The following is a 20,991-nucleotide window of genomic DNA, read 5'->3' as shown; positions in this document are numbered from 1 at the left end:
AAACAGGAAGTGCCTACGGAGGCCGGGCCGGCGGCGGGTCAGGGGCCGGGCATGAGGCCGGGTGGCGAGCGGATCGCGGGCGGCGGCGATGAGCGACATAGTGGAGAAAACACTGACGGCGCTGCCGGGACTATTCCTACAGAACCAGTCGGTTGGCGGGCCTACGGCCGCCAAGGCGTCCTTCTCCTCCCGGCTGGGCGGCCTGGTCCGCGGCATCACCGCGCTCACCTCCAAGCACGTAGGTGTCCGCCGGGCCGGGAGGTCAGGGGCGCCTGAGGGAGGCCCCCTCTCTGGGAGGCTCTGGTCCCGCGGTGAACCCTCCGGAACTGTCTCTCCGGCGGGTGTGCCTGTCGGTTCTGGCTTCTCTCCGGAAGCGTCACTTGGGCTGCCCGGACAGACAGACAACTAGGAGGCCAGGTTTCCACTGTTGGCCCTGACAGTGACTCATTATTACCTGGGGCAAAATCTTTAGTATTTGAGCCTCCGTGTGTTTCTCGAACCTTGAAGTGTCAAAGTACTGATACATATTTCATAGATTATTTCGAGGGTTAGAAGAGACACCAACCAGTTGAAAATACCAGGTGCCATGGAAGTGTCAGCGTTATTCTAAAAAGTTTCTTTCTAACTCGGATTCTTGCTCTGTCCCAGTTCTTTAGTGTATGCTAGGTAGCATACATTAGAACAGGCCCTGCTATCTGAACCTGCTGTTGAACATGTTTGGGGAGCTCGAGGTTCTTAGGTTAGACCTCTGGATTGGGCAAAGAAAAAGCGTAATTCTTCCCAATCTCAGTATTTGCTGAGTAAGTTTCTGCCTCTGATGGGCTTTGAAAACGAGCATTTATAATGGAAAATTTTAAGTTCCCAGAAACTTTCTGTAGTTGTATGGATTGTGTAAGATGCTGATAAAAAGCTTCAAGGATTTTGTATCTTAAAAAAAAGATCATGTGGTATAGCATAATTTGTTTGTTAAGAAAATACTTATGGAAGAAGCTGTGTGTTAAACCCTAAGGAAATAGTCTAAAACATTCCTTTTTCCAAAGAATTGGTCCTTCATCTTGGGCTTAAGACAGGTATAAGTAGTATATGGTGAAATATGTGTCAGGAGAGAAGAAAAGAGACAGGAGGTTTTTCTTCAAAGTGCTTTGAAGGTTTAAAAACTTTTTAAAAACTGAAATAGGATGATGTACTGGAGAGGATCTGTTTCACATTCAGAAATCACAGAAAATAATTATTTGTGGACTTAATATTAACATTTTGTCCTTTGCTAATTTTTGTGAGATGGTAAATGAAATAAAATATTTTTGGTTTTAAATATTTGCGGTTTGAAACTGTATGTAAGGTATGTAAATGTGGCAGTACTTCACTAGTATTTTTTGGTTAGTCACTTAATGGGCATCTGCTAGCTAGTTCATTGTGTAACTTAGAGATAGCATTGTATTGGGCAAAATTTGGACCGATTTTCAAGTGCTTAAGGAGGTAAAATACAATGCAGATGATAGAAGTAGCCATATTTATGTATTTATTCTATGTGTGTGAGAAAGAGATAGAAGGATAGGGAAAGGATGCAAAGAATAAAGGGAAAAAGGTAGGGAAGAAGAATATAGTTTAAGAGAAAAGGATTGTTTTCTTTTTTTCTTCTTACCCTTTTTATCCATTCCATGAAGAAGGTGTGAGAACCTTATTCTGGGCTACTACATGAAGAATTTCTTTTCTACTTACTCTCCAGTGTTAAAAAAACAAAACAAAACAAAAACATTTTCTGCTCAACCGTCCGTAAGGGGACAGTAACTGAGTGAAGAAAAGAGGAGTGGTGAGTTAGCATGAAAATGTTTAATTCTTTCCAGGAATGATTCTGAGGGTTGGAGAAATCCCCTTAGGCAAATCTGAAGCACATACTTTTTATAACTCTCCTTTAAAATAATGTTTCTTTTTTATTTATAATATTGTGAGTTGTACTTTTCCCTTTTAAAAATACTGTTAACAGTTTAAAAAGACAGTTATTCATGAGTCAAATATTTTCACTTTTTTAGGAGGAAGAGAAATTAATCCAGCAGGAACTGAATAATCTGAAAGCAACTGTTTCTGCTCCTACTACAACTCTAGTAAGTTTACATAGTCAATGTCAGTGTGTTTTCAATTTGAAATCTGGTCTACTATTGACTCAGTAGTGGCATTAACTGATGAGTTGCTAAAATCTAATATATCACAGTCAAAATCAGTTATGGAGGATAATAAGTCAGATGTTAACTTTGGCGTTTTTATTATCAACTGACTGCACCAGACCAAAACTTGCGTAACTGATGTCAGTTCAGTGCCAACATGATGATAGTTAACGTAAATGTGGTAATACTCCTGGGACCCCCATAACTGATCTTATTGTTTTAATGTTGTGCACTGAAAAAGGTTAGGACACATAATTTAAAATAGTATTATAATACTATTAAAATATATAATATTTAATATATATTAAATATAAATATAGATAACACACATTATGTAATATTAAAATATATAATATATACAATATAAAATATATAAAACATAATACTATTAAAATAATAGTATTTTAATACAGACCTGAATTGATACATTGTAAAAATCTCTTATTTTCCATTTCTACATCTGGGAGTATAGGTTGACTGACAAAGTATAAAAATGATTTTCTTGCTGTAAAACTGAGTATATTGCATAATAGCTAAATCAAGATCTAGTTTAAAAAAATTAATTCCCTATAATTTGATTTTCAAACAGCATTCATTCAGCAATTAAGCAGTGGCCACTGTGGGACTGTTCCTACATAGTTAGATTAAGGCCTAGGTTTTTTTTTTTTTCTTTTAATTTTTACTTGGTTTTAGATAATGAGATTTTATAAGCAACATTTATTTAGCAAAGATTTAGTGAGTGCTTTCTTTGTGTAAGTTGCTGTGGCATACACTTCTAATAAAAATACTAGGGTGATCATTTTGCATGTACACATGATCATGTGTGTGAATAACACTTGTAAAGTCTGAGAGAATATATGTATTTCCTTTTCTGGTTATAAGAATAGGATGGTGAATGGTGCTACCGGATTTGTGGTCTTCAAAGGAGAAGATTTAACTCCAGGACCAAAGATAGTCACAGTCACTCAGAACTTTGTATAGATTTTATTTAAAGTGAAAGTGACAGAAAAAGCTTCTGACATAGACATCAGAAGGGGGCAGGAGAGTACCTGCCTCACTAGTTTAAGCGGGACCTTTTATATTTCTCAACCAGCTGCTGAGAATAGATAATAAATGCCTCAAGGCTGTGAGAATTTCGCCCAAACCCTTTGCCATAACATTCCTCGTGGGATGACATCAGCATGAGATTAGCCAGAAGGAACAGGTTAACCCAGAGCTCAAGGCTGTGGAAGTTTTACCCAGGCCTTCTCCCATAACATTCATCCAAAGCTCAAAAAAAGGCATGTCCTTGAACAAGAGATGCTGCTGCCTGTGAGACCTGCTTGTCTAAGGCAAAAGAATGTGAGAAAGAAAGAGTGTTTACTTGCTCCTTAAAGGGGCCCTACTTAGGTTTGGACTCCTTGTTAACCTGCCTGAGTTACTCTTCCAGGTGGACAAATGAAACTCAAAGCATAGTCAATGTGATACAGTGTTCAATGTCAGTCTCTCCACCGTGTTCGACTCTTTTGTGACCTCATGGACTGTGGCCCACACGCTCCTCCGTCCGTGGGATTTCCCAGGCCAGAATACTGGAGTGGGTAGCCATTTTCTTCTCCAGGGGATCTTCCACACCCAGGGATCGAACCCAGGTCTCCTGCATTGCAGACAGATTCTTTACTGCCCAAGCTATCAGGGAGGCCTCCAATGTGATATATCTGTGTGTATACATGTATACATATGTGTGTGTATGGATAGGTATATGTTTATATGTGTAGGAATAAAATCATTGTGCATTGTGATACTTGAGTGACTTCTCTCTCTTTACTTGGCTTGATTTCCATTTTCTATAGTTGGCATCATTAAGTACAATTTTTCATGTTACTTGGTATAAACCTGGTGTTGACAGAATTTAGACAAGTAGATAGAAGTTAGGGAGCCACTGTTTGAAGGAAGATTTTATAATAATTATGGCCAGTCACTCTGAGGGTACATTATAGAATAGTCTATCCTTGAGGTGGTCATGTAGAAGTTACAGTTTATTAAAGAAATTCTGAAGTGAATTTCTACATTGGAGAATACATTTTTTTCTCCCAAAATAAAAGAATAATAGTGTATGCAGTCGAATTTTACCTAAAGTTCCTGATGACTTTTGAGAACCTATGAGATAAAATGTTACAAAATCAAGGTTGATATTTAAGGGCATAAATGAACACTTTCACTCCTCATTGATACAGAAGTTTGCTTTTATATATATATATTATATATATATTATATACATATATATTTTTTACTGCAACGGGTCTTAGTTGCAGCTTGCAGTATCTTTAGTTGCGACATGTGGAATCTAGCTCCTTAACCAGAGACTGAAGCCAGGCCCCCTGCATTGGGAATGCAGTCTTAGCTACTGGACCACAAGGGAAGTCCTGATACAGAAGTTTTTGAAGAAGCTTCCAGTATCTTTTACACATGTTTTCTCAGTTGTCGTCATTCAGTTGTTCAGTCATGTCCAGCAACTTTTTGCAACCCTAGGGACCGCAGCATGCCTGGTTTCCCTGACCTTCACCATCTCTCAGAGCTTGCTCAAACTCAAGTCCATTGAGTTGGTGATGCCATCTAACCATGTCATCCTCTTATGTCCCCTTTTCCTCCTGCCTTCAATCTTTCCCAGCATTTGGGTCTTTTCCAGTGAGTTGGCTCTTCACATCAGGTGGCTGAAGTGTTGGAGCTTCAGCATCAGTACTTCCAGTGAATATTCAGGATTGATTTCTTTTAGGATCGACTGGTTTGATCTCCCTGCAGTCCAAGGGACTTCTAAGAGTCTTCTCCAATACGCCAGTTCAAAAGCATCAGTTCTTTGGCGCGCAGACTTCTTTATAGTCCAACTCTCACATCCATACATGACCACTGGAAAAACCATAGCCTTGACTATATGAACCTTTGTCGGCCAAGTAATATCTCTGCTCTTTAATTTGCTGTGTGGGTCTGTCATAACTTTTCTTTCAAGGAGCGAGCATCTTTTAATTTCATGGCTGCAGTCACCATCCATAGGGATTTTGGAATCCAAGAAAATAAAGTCTGTCACTTTTCATTGTTTCCCCATCTATTTGCCATAAAGTGATGGGACTAGATGCCATGATCTTATCTTTTTGAATGTTGAGTTTTAAGCCAGCTCTTTCACTCTTGCCTCTCACCTTCATCAAGAAGCTCTTAGTTCCTCTTTGTTTTCTGCCATAAAGGTGGTGTCATCTGCATATCTGAGGTTATTAATATTTCTTCCTGTAGTCTTGATTTCAGCTTGTGCTTCATCCAGCCTGGCACTTAGCATGATGTCCTCTGCATATAAGTTAAATAAGCAGGGTGACAGTATATAGCATTGATGTACTCCTTTCCCAATTTGGAACCAATTTTTCTCAATATTTAGTAGTTAATGTGGTAATGAATTAACTTTTATTACTTTAAACCCAAGTGACCTAAATTAAATCATTAAATATTATTCCCTTAAGATTTTCCTGTGATTTATTTTTAAACTTTTCATATTTAAATGAGTGTGTATATCTATCTATATATAATATATATGAAATATTAAATGTTGTCCATAGTTTAAAACATTTTATTTTACTATTTCTTCTTAAGCATTTTGTGATTTAGGAATTCTATAATTCTGTTATGTATTAGGATTTATTTATTACCCTAATTAATTTTTAGATAGTAAAATAGTCTGAGCTTTACATTTTGAAACACATTTATTTATATTTTTAATTTTTGATTAAAATTTGCTGTCAATATTGAGAATGCAGATATTCTCATACTAATAAAATAAATTTATAGAATCTCTTAAAACAAGTTATTTGCTTATGTTGTAAATATTGAAAGACTCAGTTAAGTTTAATATTGGAATGACTCTACCATTAATAGGGCTTCCCTGGGTGGCTCCGACGGTAAAGAATCTGCCTGCAATGCAGGAGACCTGGATTCAATCCCTTGGTGGGGAAGATCCCCTGGAGAAGGGACAAGCAACCCATTCCAGTATTCTTGCCCGGAGAATTTTGTGGACAGAGGATCCTGGTGGGCTACAGTCTGTGGGGTTGCAGAGTTGGACACAACTGAGCAACAACAGATACACATACCATTAATAAAGTCATCATAATTGTGGGAGTTGTTGAAAAAGTAATACAGTTAATCATTGCGTGTCATATACAGCATAATAATTCTGAAGAAACCCCAGATGCAATTTGGTCTTTAAATGTGAAAAATACTTTCATTACAGAAATTGTTACCAACCTGTGGGGGTTTCATGGATATTTTCATTTGACAAAGTATATTTAATGATGTGCTGCATTCTAGAAACCAAGTTAGAGTCCTGTGAGTGAAATTTTTTCTAAGGACCATGCGTCTCACATTATAACCAAATTTTTCAGGAGAGTGACCTAGAATTAGAAATGGCTATAGTTGATTTATTTTATATTGTTGCCTCTAACAAAATATTGAAATAATTTTACTAAAATGAGTACTGTTGATAGTTAAATTTGGGAGAAACTGTTTACAAAGTCTGACTTTGGGTGATAATTTACATATGTTGTTTCTTCAGTGCCAGGATTAAAGAATTCTACTGTTAAATGATTACAACATACTAAAGAAAGAATCAAAGCATTCTATTTATTTATATGATTACTGGATTTTTTTTTTTTCCAGAAAATGATGAAGGAATGTATGGTGAGACTTATATATTGTGAAATGCTTGGATATGATGCTTCCTTTGGCTATATACATGCAATCAAGTTGGCACAACAAGGAAATCTTTTAGAAAAAAGAGTAGGTATGTATGGGTTTAAGACTTTTGCACTTTATCTTGTCCTTAAAGTTCTGGCTATTATATAAAATGAATGATGACTGATATGTAGTATGTTTTTAGAACACTGCCTTGTGATTTCCTTACCTTTAAAAGATAACATTTCAAAAACTTACAGCCTATAAATGAAATCAATTTTCCTGATTCATAGCATTTTGGAGTTACATAGAAGATTAAAAGTTGCTTGTTCTTATGATGGTGGTTAGATGACTTTGTCAAGACTCACTGAAGTATACCCTTAAAAAGATGACTTTTCTTGTATGTAAATTATACTTCAGTAAAGCTGATTTTAAAAAGTCTATTCAATTTCAGCAATTTAGTAATCAGATATGGTTTTTTAATAGAATAAGACTGAAATTGCCGTGAATAATTTTAGATATCTTGCTCCTAGTTTCACAAATGTTAGCTGTAAGGATTTCAGGTATCTTTTAAAAATTGTTATCTCTATAATCAGCCTTCAAGGCTATTAGTAAAACTCCTTTCAAAAACTTAAACCTTGTTTTCTTATAGCTTCAGCTTCATATCAGAAGCTTAAGGAGGAAGTACTTTAGAATAACATAGGAGTAGAACATATTCTTTATTTAAAGAAGTTGATACTGTTATGTTGTCGGAGACCAACATTCTTCTTATGTTATATGTTATGTTGACCTGTGCTGTCAGATGATGGGGAAAGTGTGGGAGATGTCTTGGTAAAGATTCTGAGACTGTGCTCACACAGTATTCTACTTGTTGAACCTCACTTCACCAAAAATACTCTTCTGTCTTTCATTATATTCTTCCCTCCAAGTACAGTGTCCTCTGGCAGCCTATCTCTCCCTTTCTGTATTCCAAACCAAGTTTTAACTCTTCTGTGATCACTGAGGTGGCTCCTGCCATCTATTTGTCTTTTCCAACCTAATTCTAAAATCTCTGACAGCAGGAAGTTTTGAAAACAATAGGTAGTCAATACTTTGTACATCTGTTGCTGACTTTTTCTTTTTAGACTTTCATGTAATTTTTTCATTTTCAATTACATTTTTAAAATTTATTTACTTATGACTGCTGTGAACCTTGTGGGATCTTAGTTCTTTTGACCAGTTTGAATCCAGACCAGCAGTGAAAGCACCGAGTCCTAACCACTGGACCACTAGGGAATTCTCTAAGTTTTATTTTTAAAATATGTAAAAATTACTTGTGTTACATGATCCAAAGTTAAGACCTGATAAAAAGGTATAATCAGACAAATTTCTGATTTGTCAAATTTTTACTTTTATTTCTAGCTCCTCTATGAGGTTTGCCCCTTACCCATGAGTAACTATTTTCACTAGTTTCTGATTAATCTTTCCATTGCTTCTTTTTGAAAATAAGCAAACAAGTACACATTTATATACTCTCTCTTAACAACAACAAAAAAATTGCTTGCTGTAGAGATTATTCTATACCTTGTTTTGATATCTTTATATTTTTATACAGTTGCATAGTTTTCACTGGGTGGGTGGATATACCACAGTATTTTCAGTCAGGTCTCTATTGGTGGATGTATGAGTTGTCTTTTGTTTTTTGCTCTCATAACCAATGTTGCAGTGAATGACCTTATACATGTGTTATTTCATAGATAAAGTGGCTAAGGAGACCCCAGACTCATTGAGATTCATGGTCTTTCTTAGGAAAGTATTTTCTTGCCACCTAGAGAGACATGTTTGTGGGTATCAGATGTTCTTTTTGTGTGCTAATGACTGGAAGTTTTGTTTTTTAATGTGACGTGTGATATGTAAGTCGCTCAGCCGTGTCCAACTCTTTGTAACCCCATGAACTATACAGTCCGTGGAATTCTCCAGACCAGAATACTAGAGTGGCTAGCGTTTCCCTTCCTCAAGGGATCTTTCCAACCCAGGGATCAAACCCAGGTCTCCTGCATTGCAGGCAGATTCTTTACCAGCTGAGCCACAAGGGAAGCCCTTGTTTTGTAAGGTAGCATTTAAATCTTTTATATCTTTATATTAGTACTTCTGCATCATCTACCCTCCTGAGAGTTCTATGGCTAACTTTGGTGCTTTGTCTGAAAGATAATGTCTTATTGTTTTTCACATGAATATTGTTGAATAAATAAATCTCAGTATCCATTAAGTCAGGTATTATGTTAGGTACTTTATCTTGTGAGATGGTATTTCATTTTACAGAGGAGAAAACTGAAGCTCAGAAAGGTCAAGTCAGTTGTCCAAGGTCATAGAGCTTACTAAATGGTGGAGCCAAAATATGAACCTAAGTTTCTATGAATCCAAGCCTGTATTCTTATCCTATGCTGCTGCTGCTGCTGCTAAGTCGCTTCAGTCGTGTCCGACTCTGTGCGACCCCATAGATGGCAGCCCACCAGGCTCCCCCGTCCCTGGGATTCTCCAGGCAAGAACACTGGAGCGGGTTGCCATTTCCTTCTCCAATGCAGGAAAGTGAAAAGTGAGAGTGAAGTCGCTCAGTCGTGTCCAGCTCTTCATGACCCCGTGGACTGCAGCTTACCAGGCTCCTCAGTCTATGGGATTTTCCAGGCAAGAGTACTGGAGTGGGGTGCCATTGCCTTCTCCAGGGGATCTTACCGACCCAAGGACCGAACCCGGGCCTCCTGAATTGTAGACAGACGCTTTACCGTCTGAGCCACCAGGGAAGTCATGTTTTCCTGAAGGCTTTTTCATTTTTTGAGTCACAGAATATTTTTTCCCCCTGTTTCTGGATTATCAAAATAGTTGCCCTGTTTTCTCTGGTTGTCAAAATAGGACATTCTTTGACACAGATAGATTTAAGATTTTTTGTAAGGTTTCATGGTAGTCTTTGGATTAGTTTGTTGATCTTCTTGCATTGTGGTACTAGTGACTTAACTGTGGATAATATCTTTGCTTAACAGATGTATGTAGTTTGATAAGATGTAATCTCTGCTTTATTTTTAAAATTTTATTTATTTTAATTGAATAATTACTTTACAGTATTGTGATGGTTTCTGCCATACAGCAACATGAATTGGCCACAGGTATACATGTGTTCCCCCCTCCTGTAATCTCTGATTTAAATGCTGTCTAGGATTTTTCTCTTCCCTGGTCCTGGTTTGTTCTTTTTTCTCTGTCCTGATTATGGGAGTGATAGCTCTGCTCCTCTGACCTTCAGTGAAGATGCTTGGTTATGAGAATAGGAAATTTCTGACAGTTTCCCCACTTACCACAACAGGCACAGACAGTATGAATGCTGGGTAGTGATAGGGATAGTTAACTTTAGAATCCCCAATAAAAGGGCTGGAAGAATTGAAAAGAATGAAAAACAACCGGGATGGGAAACAGGGAATCAGGTCTCAAGGGAGACTGAAGAAACAGAATAGCATAAGGATTAAAAACGTGAACTGACTCCTCCTGGCTTGGTTGTAGTCCTGGCTCCACCATGTAGTAGCTGCAGACCTTGGGCAGTTATCCTTTTGGGGCCTCATTTTTATAGTGGGGATAATAATAATACCTACCTCATAGAGCTATTGTAAAGATTCAATAGGCTTGTAATGTATTTGACCAATGGTAACTGTCTAACAAATGTTATCAATATGAAGGGTGACAGGAAAATGAAATGGGGCACTTAGATTCCATACACATGGTATTTGTCATGGTATTAAAGTACTTCCTCAATTTTAAGATGTACTTTTTTATGTTTGATATTATTAAAAGTGCTTAAGTCAATGGGTATATTTAATGTGGTAGACAGTGTTTTTTTCCTCAACATCTATTCACTCAATAGTTCATCTTCAAATTGAGAAAACCAGGTATTTATTATGGCTTACTGTATGATTTATGTCATATGGTTTGGTATTAAATAGCTCATTCAGTAATACAAATAGCTGGTAACTCACTATTTATTGACTATAACAGCTGTTAGTTTTTGGATAATTGTATTTGGCTACAAGACAAAATGTTTTGATTGTGTAGAAATTTGCACAGAAAATAGAAGGTATATATTCCTAATGTCATTTACAGGACTTTAAGCTGGTACACATAGCCTTTTTTCCATTTTAGTTATATCCTGTGAAATACCTAATTACGAAAGACTTCAGGATGAAGAACACCTGAAATCTTCCTTACTGAATTTTTTGAACCTTCTTATTTTACTATTTGTTTTTATATTTACCTGTAACTGCTGTCTTTGACATTAAAACATTGGAATATATTATTGCTTTGTTTAACTTCTTAAGAAGAGTTAATTTTTGACAGGTGGTAATGAGACTTTTTCTCTCAAATTTTAAGGTTATTTGGCTGTATCTTTATTTCTACATGAAAGTCATGAACTATTGCTTCTCCTTGTGAATACAGTTGTAAAGGTACTGTATTGTATGCTGGTTAATATAAAGTCTTAAATTATTCCTTCAGGCATTTGACAGTTTTTATATTTTTGAAAGAATGTAGGCTTGCAGAATGAGTTTATTGGAAAGATCTTTTAGATCATTTTCTGCATCTGTAAAATGAGGATAATAATAGAACTTAACCAAGTTGTGAGGGTTGAATGAAACACTCTACAGAACAACATTTGCTACTGCTGCTGTTATAATGGTTTCATTTAAAAAAGCAGAGTTAAGGAAAATAAACTCAAAATGGTCTAAAGATCTACATGTAAGACCTGAAACTATAAAACTCCTAGAAGAGAGCATAGGTGCAATACTCTTTGACATAAATTGTAGCAACATTTTCTTGGATCAGTCTCCTAAGGCAGAATAAATAGAAAGCAAAAAATAAACAAATGGGACCTAATTAAACTTCAAAGCTTTTGCACAGCAAAGGAAATAACTGATAAAATGAAAAGACAACCTAAGAAATGGGAGAAAATATTTGCAAATGATGGGACTGACAGGGCTTGATATTCAAAACACACAAACACTCATACAACTCAATATAAAAAAAGTAAACAATGCAATCACAAAATGAGCAGAAGACTTGAATAGACATTTTTCCAAAGAAGACATGTAGATGGCTAACAGGCAATGAAAAGATGCTTAACATCACTAATTATTAGAGAAATAAAATCAAAACCACAGTGATGTATCACCTCATTGAGAATGGCTACTGTTTGTGAATGGCTATTGTTTGTGAAAAATAAATGTTGGCAAGGATGTGGAGAAAAGGGAACCCTTAAACATGCTTGGTGGGAATGTAAATTGGGCAGCCACTATGGGAAACAGTATGGAGATTCCTTAAAAGACTAAAAAAGAACTACCATATGATCAGGCTGTTTCACTCCTGGGTTTCTTTCTGGACAAAACGAAGACACTAACTTGAAAAGGTACATAACCTCAGTGTGCATAGGACTGTTTATAGCAGCCAAGACATGGAAACAACCCAAGTGCCCGTCAACAGACAGTTGGATTAAAAAGACTTGGCATATGTACGTAATAGGGTATTATTCAGGCATTGAAAACAGTGAAATACTGCCATTTGTAGCAATGTGGATGAACCTAGAGAATACTATGCTTAGTGAAATAAGTCACACAGAGAAAGACAAATACAGTATGATATCACTTATATGTATAGTCTAAAAAATAATACAAGTGACTGTATATGTAAAATAGAAACAGACTCACAGACAGAAAATGAACTTGGGGTTACCATAGGGAGACATGGGAGGAACAACTTAGGAGTATGGTATTAATAGATAACAAATTACTGTATATAAAATAGGTAAGGAATGAGGATAGCACAGGGAATTAATTATACCCATTTATCATATAATAGCCTACAATGGAGTATAATCTGCAAAAATTTTCTAAATCACTATGCTGTACACCTGAAACTGATACTATATTGCAAATCAGCTATACTTCAGTAAAAGAATAAATAAAAATAAAAAAAGCAGAGCTGGAACTATGATTCAGATCTCCAGACTCTTAGTTGGGTGCATTTTCCATGCTGTTGTCTTTTTCTCTAGGATTTATGTTAAAGGGATATGATATAAACTGAATAATTGAAGTCTTTTAAACTCTAAAAGTCAATTTAATGGAGAATAGAGTATAATTGGGTAACTGAAATTATGATAATAAAAACACAATTTAATCCACATGCAGTATTTTTTTCTGTTAAACTTTTAGACAAAATTGGTAATGAAGTATAATTGAATTGAACTTTTTCATGTTTATCTTGTTCTGGTATGGGTGAGAGAGAGAGAGAGAGAGAGAGAGAGAGTGTGTGTGGTGCTTTCTGAATTTTAAGTCACTCTCTTAAGGTTACTAGTAGCTTTAAACTTTTCCAAACTTTCAAAAATGTAGTTTCAGTTTCTATTAAAATAGTTTATAAACTTTGTGCTTATATAAGTATATATAAATGCATGCATTTTATAGTATGTATTTAAAAATTGCTTCCTTTTAAACTTCCACTCATTGCTTTAACAAATAAAAATTCATAAATTTTTTTTGTTACTGGTTTAGAAAAGTTTTAAAGGCTGTAATAAAAAAGACTACTTTGGTCAGTGTCAGAACAGAAATACAGTTTCCTTTAGATCGGTTACTTTTGGGCTGTTTTTATCTATTGATTCTATTAAGGCAAGTGAAACACTGATACTCCTATAAAATATGAGGTATTCCTAAATGGACAAATAAGTTGAAAACTACAGTATTAAGTGTATAGGACCATTGCAATGTTGAGCTCACTGTCCCTAGTTTCAGAATTTGCACTGAATGTTTTCTTTGCTTAATAATTATGTCAGGACTTGCAGAGCACTAACCTAGTAGAAGTATGTATGGCACTTACTGTCGTCAGCCAGATTTTCCCTCGAGAAATGATTCCAGCTGTTCTTCCATTGATAGAAGATAAACTTCAGCATTCTAAGTAAGTAAATTCTTTTTTGGATAGATGTGTATTTCAAAAGAAAAACTTATACTAAAAATTTTTTTCTAACTTTAATGCTACCAGGATAGAGGATATACTTTGACTGCCAGGTATAATACAAAAGTCCCCAATAGCACTGTCCTTTATTTTTATGTGGGTTTAGAAAAATGTTAGGCAGCTTTCTAAAGTTAAACTGAGACAGTGAGGCTTACCATCAGGAATCCTTGGCTCTCTTTCCACTTCTGCTGCTAACTATCAGTGGTCCTGTTTTTTCCTTGGCTATATGGGGTTGATTGAAGCTCCTTCGTTCTCACAGAGTTGTTTTATAAAGTGAAATAATGGAAAACATTTGGAAGTGGTTCAGATGCCATGAATACATAGCTTCAGTGTACTGGAAATGCTTTTATACAAAAACTGCAGCTTTCAAATTCTATTTTATAGCAGGATATGTACAAATAAACCTTAACTTGTAGTATTTTGCTAATTTTGAATGATTCCTTAACTCTCTCCTTATTAACTTGATTAAGATTTTTTTCAAATTTGGAATTAATTTGTTTTTGCTCAAGCCCCTTGATTTCATAACCTTTATAGCTAGGAAAATGTTTAGTCACTAGCCATTTTTCCTTTGTGATTGCAGTACTTTATTGCATACAGATTTTTGTTAAAGATTTTTTTTGTTACCCATATAATATCTCTTTATGCTTTTTTAAGTCAATATTTTTAGTGTTCTAAGATTATAAAATGTTGTCTTATGGTTTGTGTTCTTTAAGAAATCTTGGACCATGAGTCTTCCAGCTAAAAATGTTAGCTTTTACTGAGAATTATGGAATAACTTTATAGATTTTTCAGACTTGTTTTGTTTATGTTGAATCAGTGTTTAGAACAAATGATGGGCATGGACAGTTAACTACTGGAAATAAAACATTAGCCTTTCTTTATTTAGAAGTTGATCTGATCATAGCTGAGCATATTTTTATGAAATTTTTCCATACCACCACTGTTTTGTGGTAGCCATACTTACCCTTTGTATGAAATCTTTCTGAGAAAGATTTGGATTTTTTCCTTGTTGCTTTCCATTTACCCGTTCAATTTTTTCCATGTTGCTTCCCATCTACTCTCATTTCAAATCCTGGCCTTTCCTGTCTTCTACTAGTTAGAATTTAGACTTTCTGAAACTCTGCTTTTGCAGTTATGGCCATATCTACTTCCTTGCTGTGGAGTAAAGAGCTAAAGACAGAGTTGCGGGCCACAGCTACAGATGGGCCAGTAGATGTCACAGCGAAGCAGTGAGACAGGGCTTGGACTTGACTTTTGAATCCTTGGTTATATTTTCGCATGCCAGATCTATAGCCCAAATCCAGGTTTTTTGATACTTTGCGTTATTGCCACCATTTTGGGCCAGACCAAGGGATTCCTGAGCCTGATGAGGGTTTGTATTCTTTTTCCTCACCTCATTTATTTACTGTGTCCTGGAACTCATGTTGGTTAATACCCAATAGCAACACATTGGGATGTAGATTCCAGTCACCATAGTATTAATACTAGTGGCAAATCTGTTGTTAATCTGCTTTCTTTTTATGTGAAAAGGATTTTCCATCATGACATAGTTTACCCAGGAAGATAGTGGGTTGCTTGTTAATGCAGAAGCTGGATGGCCATTTGTTAGGAATATTATAAAAGGTATTCTTGAAGGGAACACAGGACTACATTGAATAATCTCAATTTTGAGATTCTAAGATTTTAGGTAACAGAAATATGTCTTAAGGAATCCTAAAAGTAAATACTTCACTACTGCTGTTGTGAGCACTGCCAGCATAATCTGCAGATATGAGCCATGTGGAAACAGGCATGAGAGAGAAAAACAAGAATATAATTCCTTGAAAATGACATTGTGTTCACAGGATAGCAACTCTTTTATTTTTGCTTCTTGTGTGCTAGACATTATCTGTTACAAATGAAGTGCACGACTTGTATATACTTTCCTCCTCATTGTAATGAGGTTTTTGAAACATGAGCTGGGCAAGGAGAGGAGTAACATCTTTTAATGTAAGTCCCCCTTATACTCTCCCCTGCCCCACTTAAGTATTTGGAGTATGTTTACCTGTGATATAAAAAAAAAATATAAAAAGCTAGAATGTTAAGGAGACTTTAATGTTACTGAAGAGACTGTTTAATATTACTAGGTGAAATTACCTCTTACTCACTTAAACTTACTATTTATTCTCTTCCCAATCTTTGGAGATATGGCTTTCAGAAATGGAAATTGGGAATTAAGAAATTGTTTATCTTTCTTGCTTTGTTTTGGTTTCAAAAATAATATATGCTTGTTGTCAAAGAATGTTGTAACTAAAGAACTATATAACATGGAGACTTAAAAGTCTCTTGAGGTCTTACTTACCTCCTAGAGATAACCACTATTTTATAGTTTGGTAAATTAGAATAAAAATTAATAATAAATGGGTAATTCTCTCTCTTTTTTTAGACTAAAGTAATAGTTGGTATTTTGAAATCATCTGGTCCGTAACCTTTTCAGCCTAAATGCCTGGTATTTCCAGGTGGTTTATTTAGATTTTATTTTTTATCTTTAGGGAGATTATACGAAGAAAAGCCGTTCTGGCATTATATAAATTTTATCTCATTGCTCCTAATCAAGTACAGCATATCCATGTTAAGTTTCGAAAAGCACTTTGTGACAGAGATGTTGGAGTCATGGCTGCTTCCTTGCACATATACTTTAGGATGATTAAGGTAAGTTGACATTTTGTGAAGTTACTGAGTAGCTATCTTTAGAAAAATATAATTATGTAATTAAAAGAAAACTCATATTTTTCAGTAAAATGCATAAGCCACATTTAAGTTTGTATTATTGACTCTTTAATAGTAATTTTTGCATGTTGTTAATAGCATGAGTTGCAGACACATTGTAGATTTAGTCTTCTTTTTTAAATGCCTGAAATTTTTTCATGTTATGAAAGAAGCACGGAAAAATGGTAGCTCTGGAAGATGGTTGAAATTTACAGATTTGTGGATTTTCAAGAAGTGGCTCCTTTTTATACAGCTTCATGGGATACTTACAACAGCTTATAAAAATGAGGAGAGCTGGTGGGGAACGTGTAAGGCATAGTCTGCAGAAGCGGTCCCTAATTGTTTTGGCACCAGAGACCAGCTTCGTGGAAGACAATTTTTGCATGGGTTGGGGAGGGGGAGGATGATTTTGGGGAGGATGATTTTGGGGATGAGTCAAGCACATTATGTTTATTTTGTTCTTTATTCCTATTATTATTACATCAGCTCCACCTCAGCTCATCAGGCATTAGGTCTCAGAGTTGGGGACCCTCTGGTCTGTTGTGTTGATTCCATACATTGGTTCTGTGTTAGAGGAGGAAGGAGGATTAAATGTTATAGTAAAAATTTTTTTCTAAATGGTGATATGAGCTTATACTAATTCAGCCCCAGTGTATTGCTTCAAACCTTTTGTGTCTGAAAGTATATATTTGTGAGAGATTTCATCATACCTCATAATGCTATTGAAATAAATTTAAAATTATACAAACTGAAAGTTGTCTTTACTTTTATGTGTTACATGTTCCAAAGTAGTATGGTATAAATAGATAATTGATATTAAATCTTATTTTCCTCCAACATTTATTAAACTCTGAGAGAGCTTTTATTTCCCTTCCAAAAATTTGTCCTTGATACATATAAAAATTACAGTGAAGAGTCTAACATTCATTTTGAGGAATATGTATTTAATTTCCCTAATTCAGGTAGATGGTTACTAGACCTATAGTTGTGATCAATTTGTAATGTATATAATGTTGAATCTATGTTGTACACCTGAAACTAATATAATATTGTAAGTCAACTATACTTCATTAAAGAATATAAGATGAAAAAATTTCCTAAGTCCGAGAGAATAGTCTGATAGATAATCAAGGCACACTCATTCAGAATCACAAATATGTTTAAATACTATAGAGTTAATTAATTTTTAATAAGCAGGCTTGCTGATTTGGGGAGCTTTGAATGTTTGAGTAATGTTGGTTGTGCTCTTCCACCCAGAACATAATGTAGTTCAATTACATGGGAAGTCTTTTGCAAACAAAATTCAGAGATTGCAAACAGGCCTTGATTTTCATCTAAAGTAGAGAGATTACTGCTTTTTTCAGTATGCCAGTTCTTTTCAATTTTTAATTGCTGATACTAGCTATTAAAAGTTCTAAGATGTAATTATCAAACTTTGGAAAGGTAATTAAACTGGTGTGTGGGGGCAAGTAGGGAATGGTGGAAGCTTTTAGGGGCATGATTCACTTCTGAATCTGGTCACCAGATGAGTTTCATTGTGGGAGAAATTACACAAATCAGAGGACTGTTTCATTAAAAGTGAACATGAGACTTCTAAATGAGCATATATTAAGTTAGATTCTGCATAACATTTCAAGCAGGTCTGTTTTATTTTTAAGATATTGTTACTAACAAAGTTTTTTGTTTTATTTTTTGGATATAGGAGAATTCATCTGCATATAAAGACTTGACTGGGAGTTTTGTAACGATTTTGAAGCAAGTGGTTGGAGGAAAGCTCCCAGTAGATTTCAATTACCACAGTGTACCAGCACCATGGTTACAAATTCAGTTGTTGAGAATACTAGGACTTCTAGGAAAAGATGATCAAAGGTAAACTCTTCTAAGTAAATTTAATAGTCTTAGGCTTTAGGCATGTAGAGGTTCATGATAAACCAGATTCTCCCAGTGCTTAGTTGACTTAGTAGTGATAAGTAAGCCACACTAAGAAGTGTATAAATTCAGCTTGTTGAGATAATAATCCTGGCTTTCTGCTTATCTAAGTCCACTCACAGAAAAAGTTACCTTTGGAGCTCCATATCTTCTGTGAAACTTTCTGAATCATTCTAGTTTGGGAGTTGGGAAGCTTTTTTATAAAAAGCAAGATTATAAATATTTTAGGCTTTGTGGGCTCTGTGTTATCTATTGCAACGTGTTAACTCTGCTCAAAGGCAGCCATAGATAGTATGTAAATGAATGAGCACAGCTCAGTTCCAAAAAACTTTATGGATGTTAAAACTTGAATTTCATATAAACTTTATGTGTCATGAAATTTTATTCTTTTGATTTTTTTTCAACCATTTAAAAATGTAAAAACCATTTTAGCCTATAGCCAATATAAAGTCTAACAGACATCTGGCCAGATTAGGCATGCAAACTATAGTTTGCTGACACTATTGCTATAGTGGAACAATTAATTTTGTCTGAATTACTCTTTTAGGCAGTAATTTTATGAAACTTTTTATGCATGTCTTTCCAGTTACATATATGTTTTGTGACTTTTAATTTTGCTGTAGTTTTTAAACTTACAGAAAATTTCCAAGAATACAGGGAGCTCTCTACCTAGATTCATCAGTTATTGATATTTGCTTTATCATTCTTTCTCTCTTTTCCTGTATGTGCCTGTGTGCACACATTATTTTTATTTAAAATTTTTTTCTGAGCTGTTCGAAAGCAACTCAATTTATTTCCTTCAAGAGCATGGACCATTGGCTGAAGTCCCTGATATGTTTCTATCTTGAGAACATATTATTAATCAGATTCTGACTTTAGAGATACGGTTTTGTTTTATACAGTAAGGTACATGTATTTTGCTAATTCTTTAGTCTTGCCATACTACCAGATTGTCCTCCAGGCTAGTGCTCCTAGTAAAGCCCTCTCAGCTTCAAGTCAGAATCCATCTTTGGTGAGCTCCTAATGAACACCAGCTGGGCTGTATCACTCTTAGTATTGCTATTTTCCTTTTTTCTATCTTTATGAATCTCAACCTTGATTGAACCCTGGGGTGAAAACCTGGAGTTGATGGAGCAGACACACACATTAGAAATGTTTGTCCATTGTGGAGCTCTAGTTGAAGCTCACTAGAATTGTTTTAAAACCATTCGTTTCATAGTAATGCATTCAGATCTCATTGGTCCAGAAAGATTTAATGCCATCATATGTTGTCAGAAAGTTACTTTGTAGTCATTAGTGAATTTACTAAATTAGTTAACTCATTATTGTCCTCCTTTCCTTCAAGGATGAATTTGGAGAATACATACAAAAATGAATGTTTACAGAGTTCAGAGAGCTCAGTTGAATAGAAATTAGACTTAATTGAGTAAAGAATATATCTCTTTTACAGTGTTATGGACATTAGAATGTTTTCTCCTTTTTTGTCCCAACTCTAATGAGATTTTATGTTAACATGTATTTCTTAAGACATGGTATGCTCAATGTGGCAAAGTAAAAATGTTATTTTATAACAGGATTCTAATATATTTAATTTTAAGTATTAATTTACTGGAAAAGTCTTACATTTATGGTCTTTTATATCTATTTGAATATTTTCTTGTGTTTTATAGCACAACCTGCTTCTTAGGTTATTGACATTTAGCTCCATCATGTCTGCAAATGTTTCCACATTTTGTGTGGTTAATTATAACTCCTACATTGGCTTTTAAAATTGGGAAATTATACTGTAATCTTAAGTGTAGTATTACCAGATTTTTTCGGGGGGGGGGAATATTTGTAATGTCTACTATATGATTGTTGTCTGTGGAAGAAATGCTTACATAATAAAATGAGGGATTTTAAAATATGGTTCTGAATTCTCAGTTGATATGCATACTTCAGTTAAGGTGCAATAAAAGTACATGCACTTCAAATTGAGTTTTATAGCTGTATATTTTTTTAAAAAAGAAGACATTTTCTTGGAAACTTGTAACATACATGATAGATAATTTGTATAGCCCAAGATTATTTTGATCTTTTTGTTTTGTAGTATAGTTTTTCTACAAGAAACTACTGTGTATTTCTTTGTTGATGGTGCTTTTTTTCTAGTAGTGCTTTTTGATTTTATAAAACATACAAAAATATCAGCTGAGAAGCCATATTTTTCACCATTGGCCTTTTAGAGAGGACTTTTCCCTGGAGAAAAGGTGTAGTGGCAGAGTGCTAGGGGTCTATAATGCACCGCATTTTTGTATAGTTTCTACCTCAACTCAGTTACTGTAATTGTAATCTGTGACCATAGAGACATAGAATGGTATTAATTTGTTAATTTCATAAAAATATAATTTCTTTATATTTAACATAAATGAAAGTTAAAATTTTCTTTCTGAAGAACCTACTGCTGCTCAAAGAA

General features: G+C 35.1%; 1 protein-coding gene across 1 annotated transcript in view; it reads left to right on the top strand.

Moving 5' to 3' along the window:
• The first annotated feature begins 3 nt into the window (after positions 1 to 3).
• The window catches only part of AP4E1 (adaptor related protein complex 4 subunit epsilon 1), a 67,865-nt gene continuing 46,877 nt past the window's right edge, over positions 4 to 20,991 (top strand). The window contains exons 1-7 of the mRNA XM_020887572.2: positions 4 to 238; positions 2,031 to 2,102; positions 6,834 to 6,957; positions 11,238 to 11,311; positions 13,684 to 13,805; positions 16,394 to 16,553; positions 18,313 to 18,479. Coding sequence (XP_020743231.1) covers positions 89 to 238; positions 2,031 to 2,102; positions 6,834 to 6,957; positions 11,238 to 11,311; positions 13,684 to 13,805; positions 16,394 to 16,553; positions 18,313 to 18,479 — 869 coding nt within the window. The 5' untranslated portion in view covers positions 4 to 88. The remainder of the gene's footprint in view (positions 239 to 2,030; positions 2,103 to 6,833; positions 6,958 to 11,237; positions 11,312 to 13,683; positions 13,806 to 16,393; positions 16,554 to 18,312; positions 18,480 to 20,991) is intronic.

The sequence above is a fragment of the Odocoileus virginianus genome, chromosome 6 (assembly GCF_023699985.2).
Source record: "Odocoileus virginianus isolate 20LAN1187 ecotype Illinois chromosome 6, Ovbor_1.2, whole genome shotgun sequence".
Taxonomy (NCBI): domain Eukaryota; kingdom Metazoa; phylum Chordata; class Mammalia; order Artiodactyla; family Cervidae; genus Odocoileus; species Odocoileus virginianus.
The sequence above is the reverse complement of the archived record's forward strand: the minus strand, read 5'-3'. Positions and strand labels throughout refer to the sequence as shown.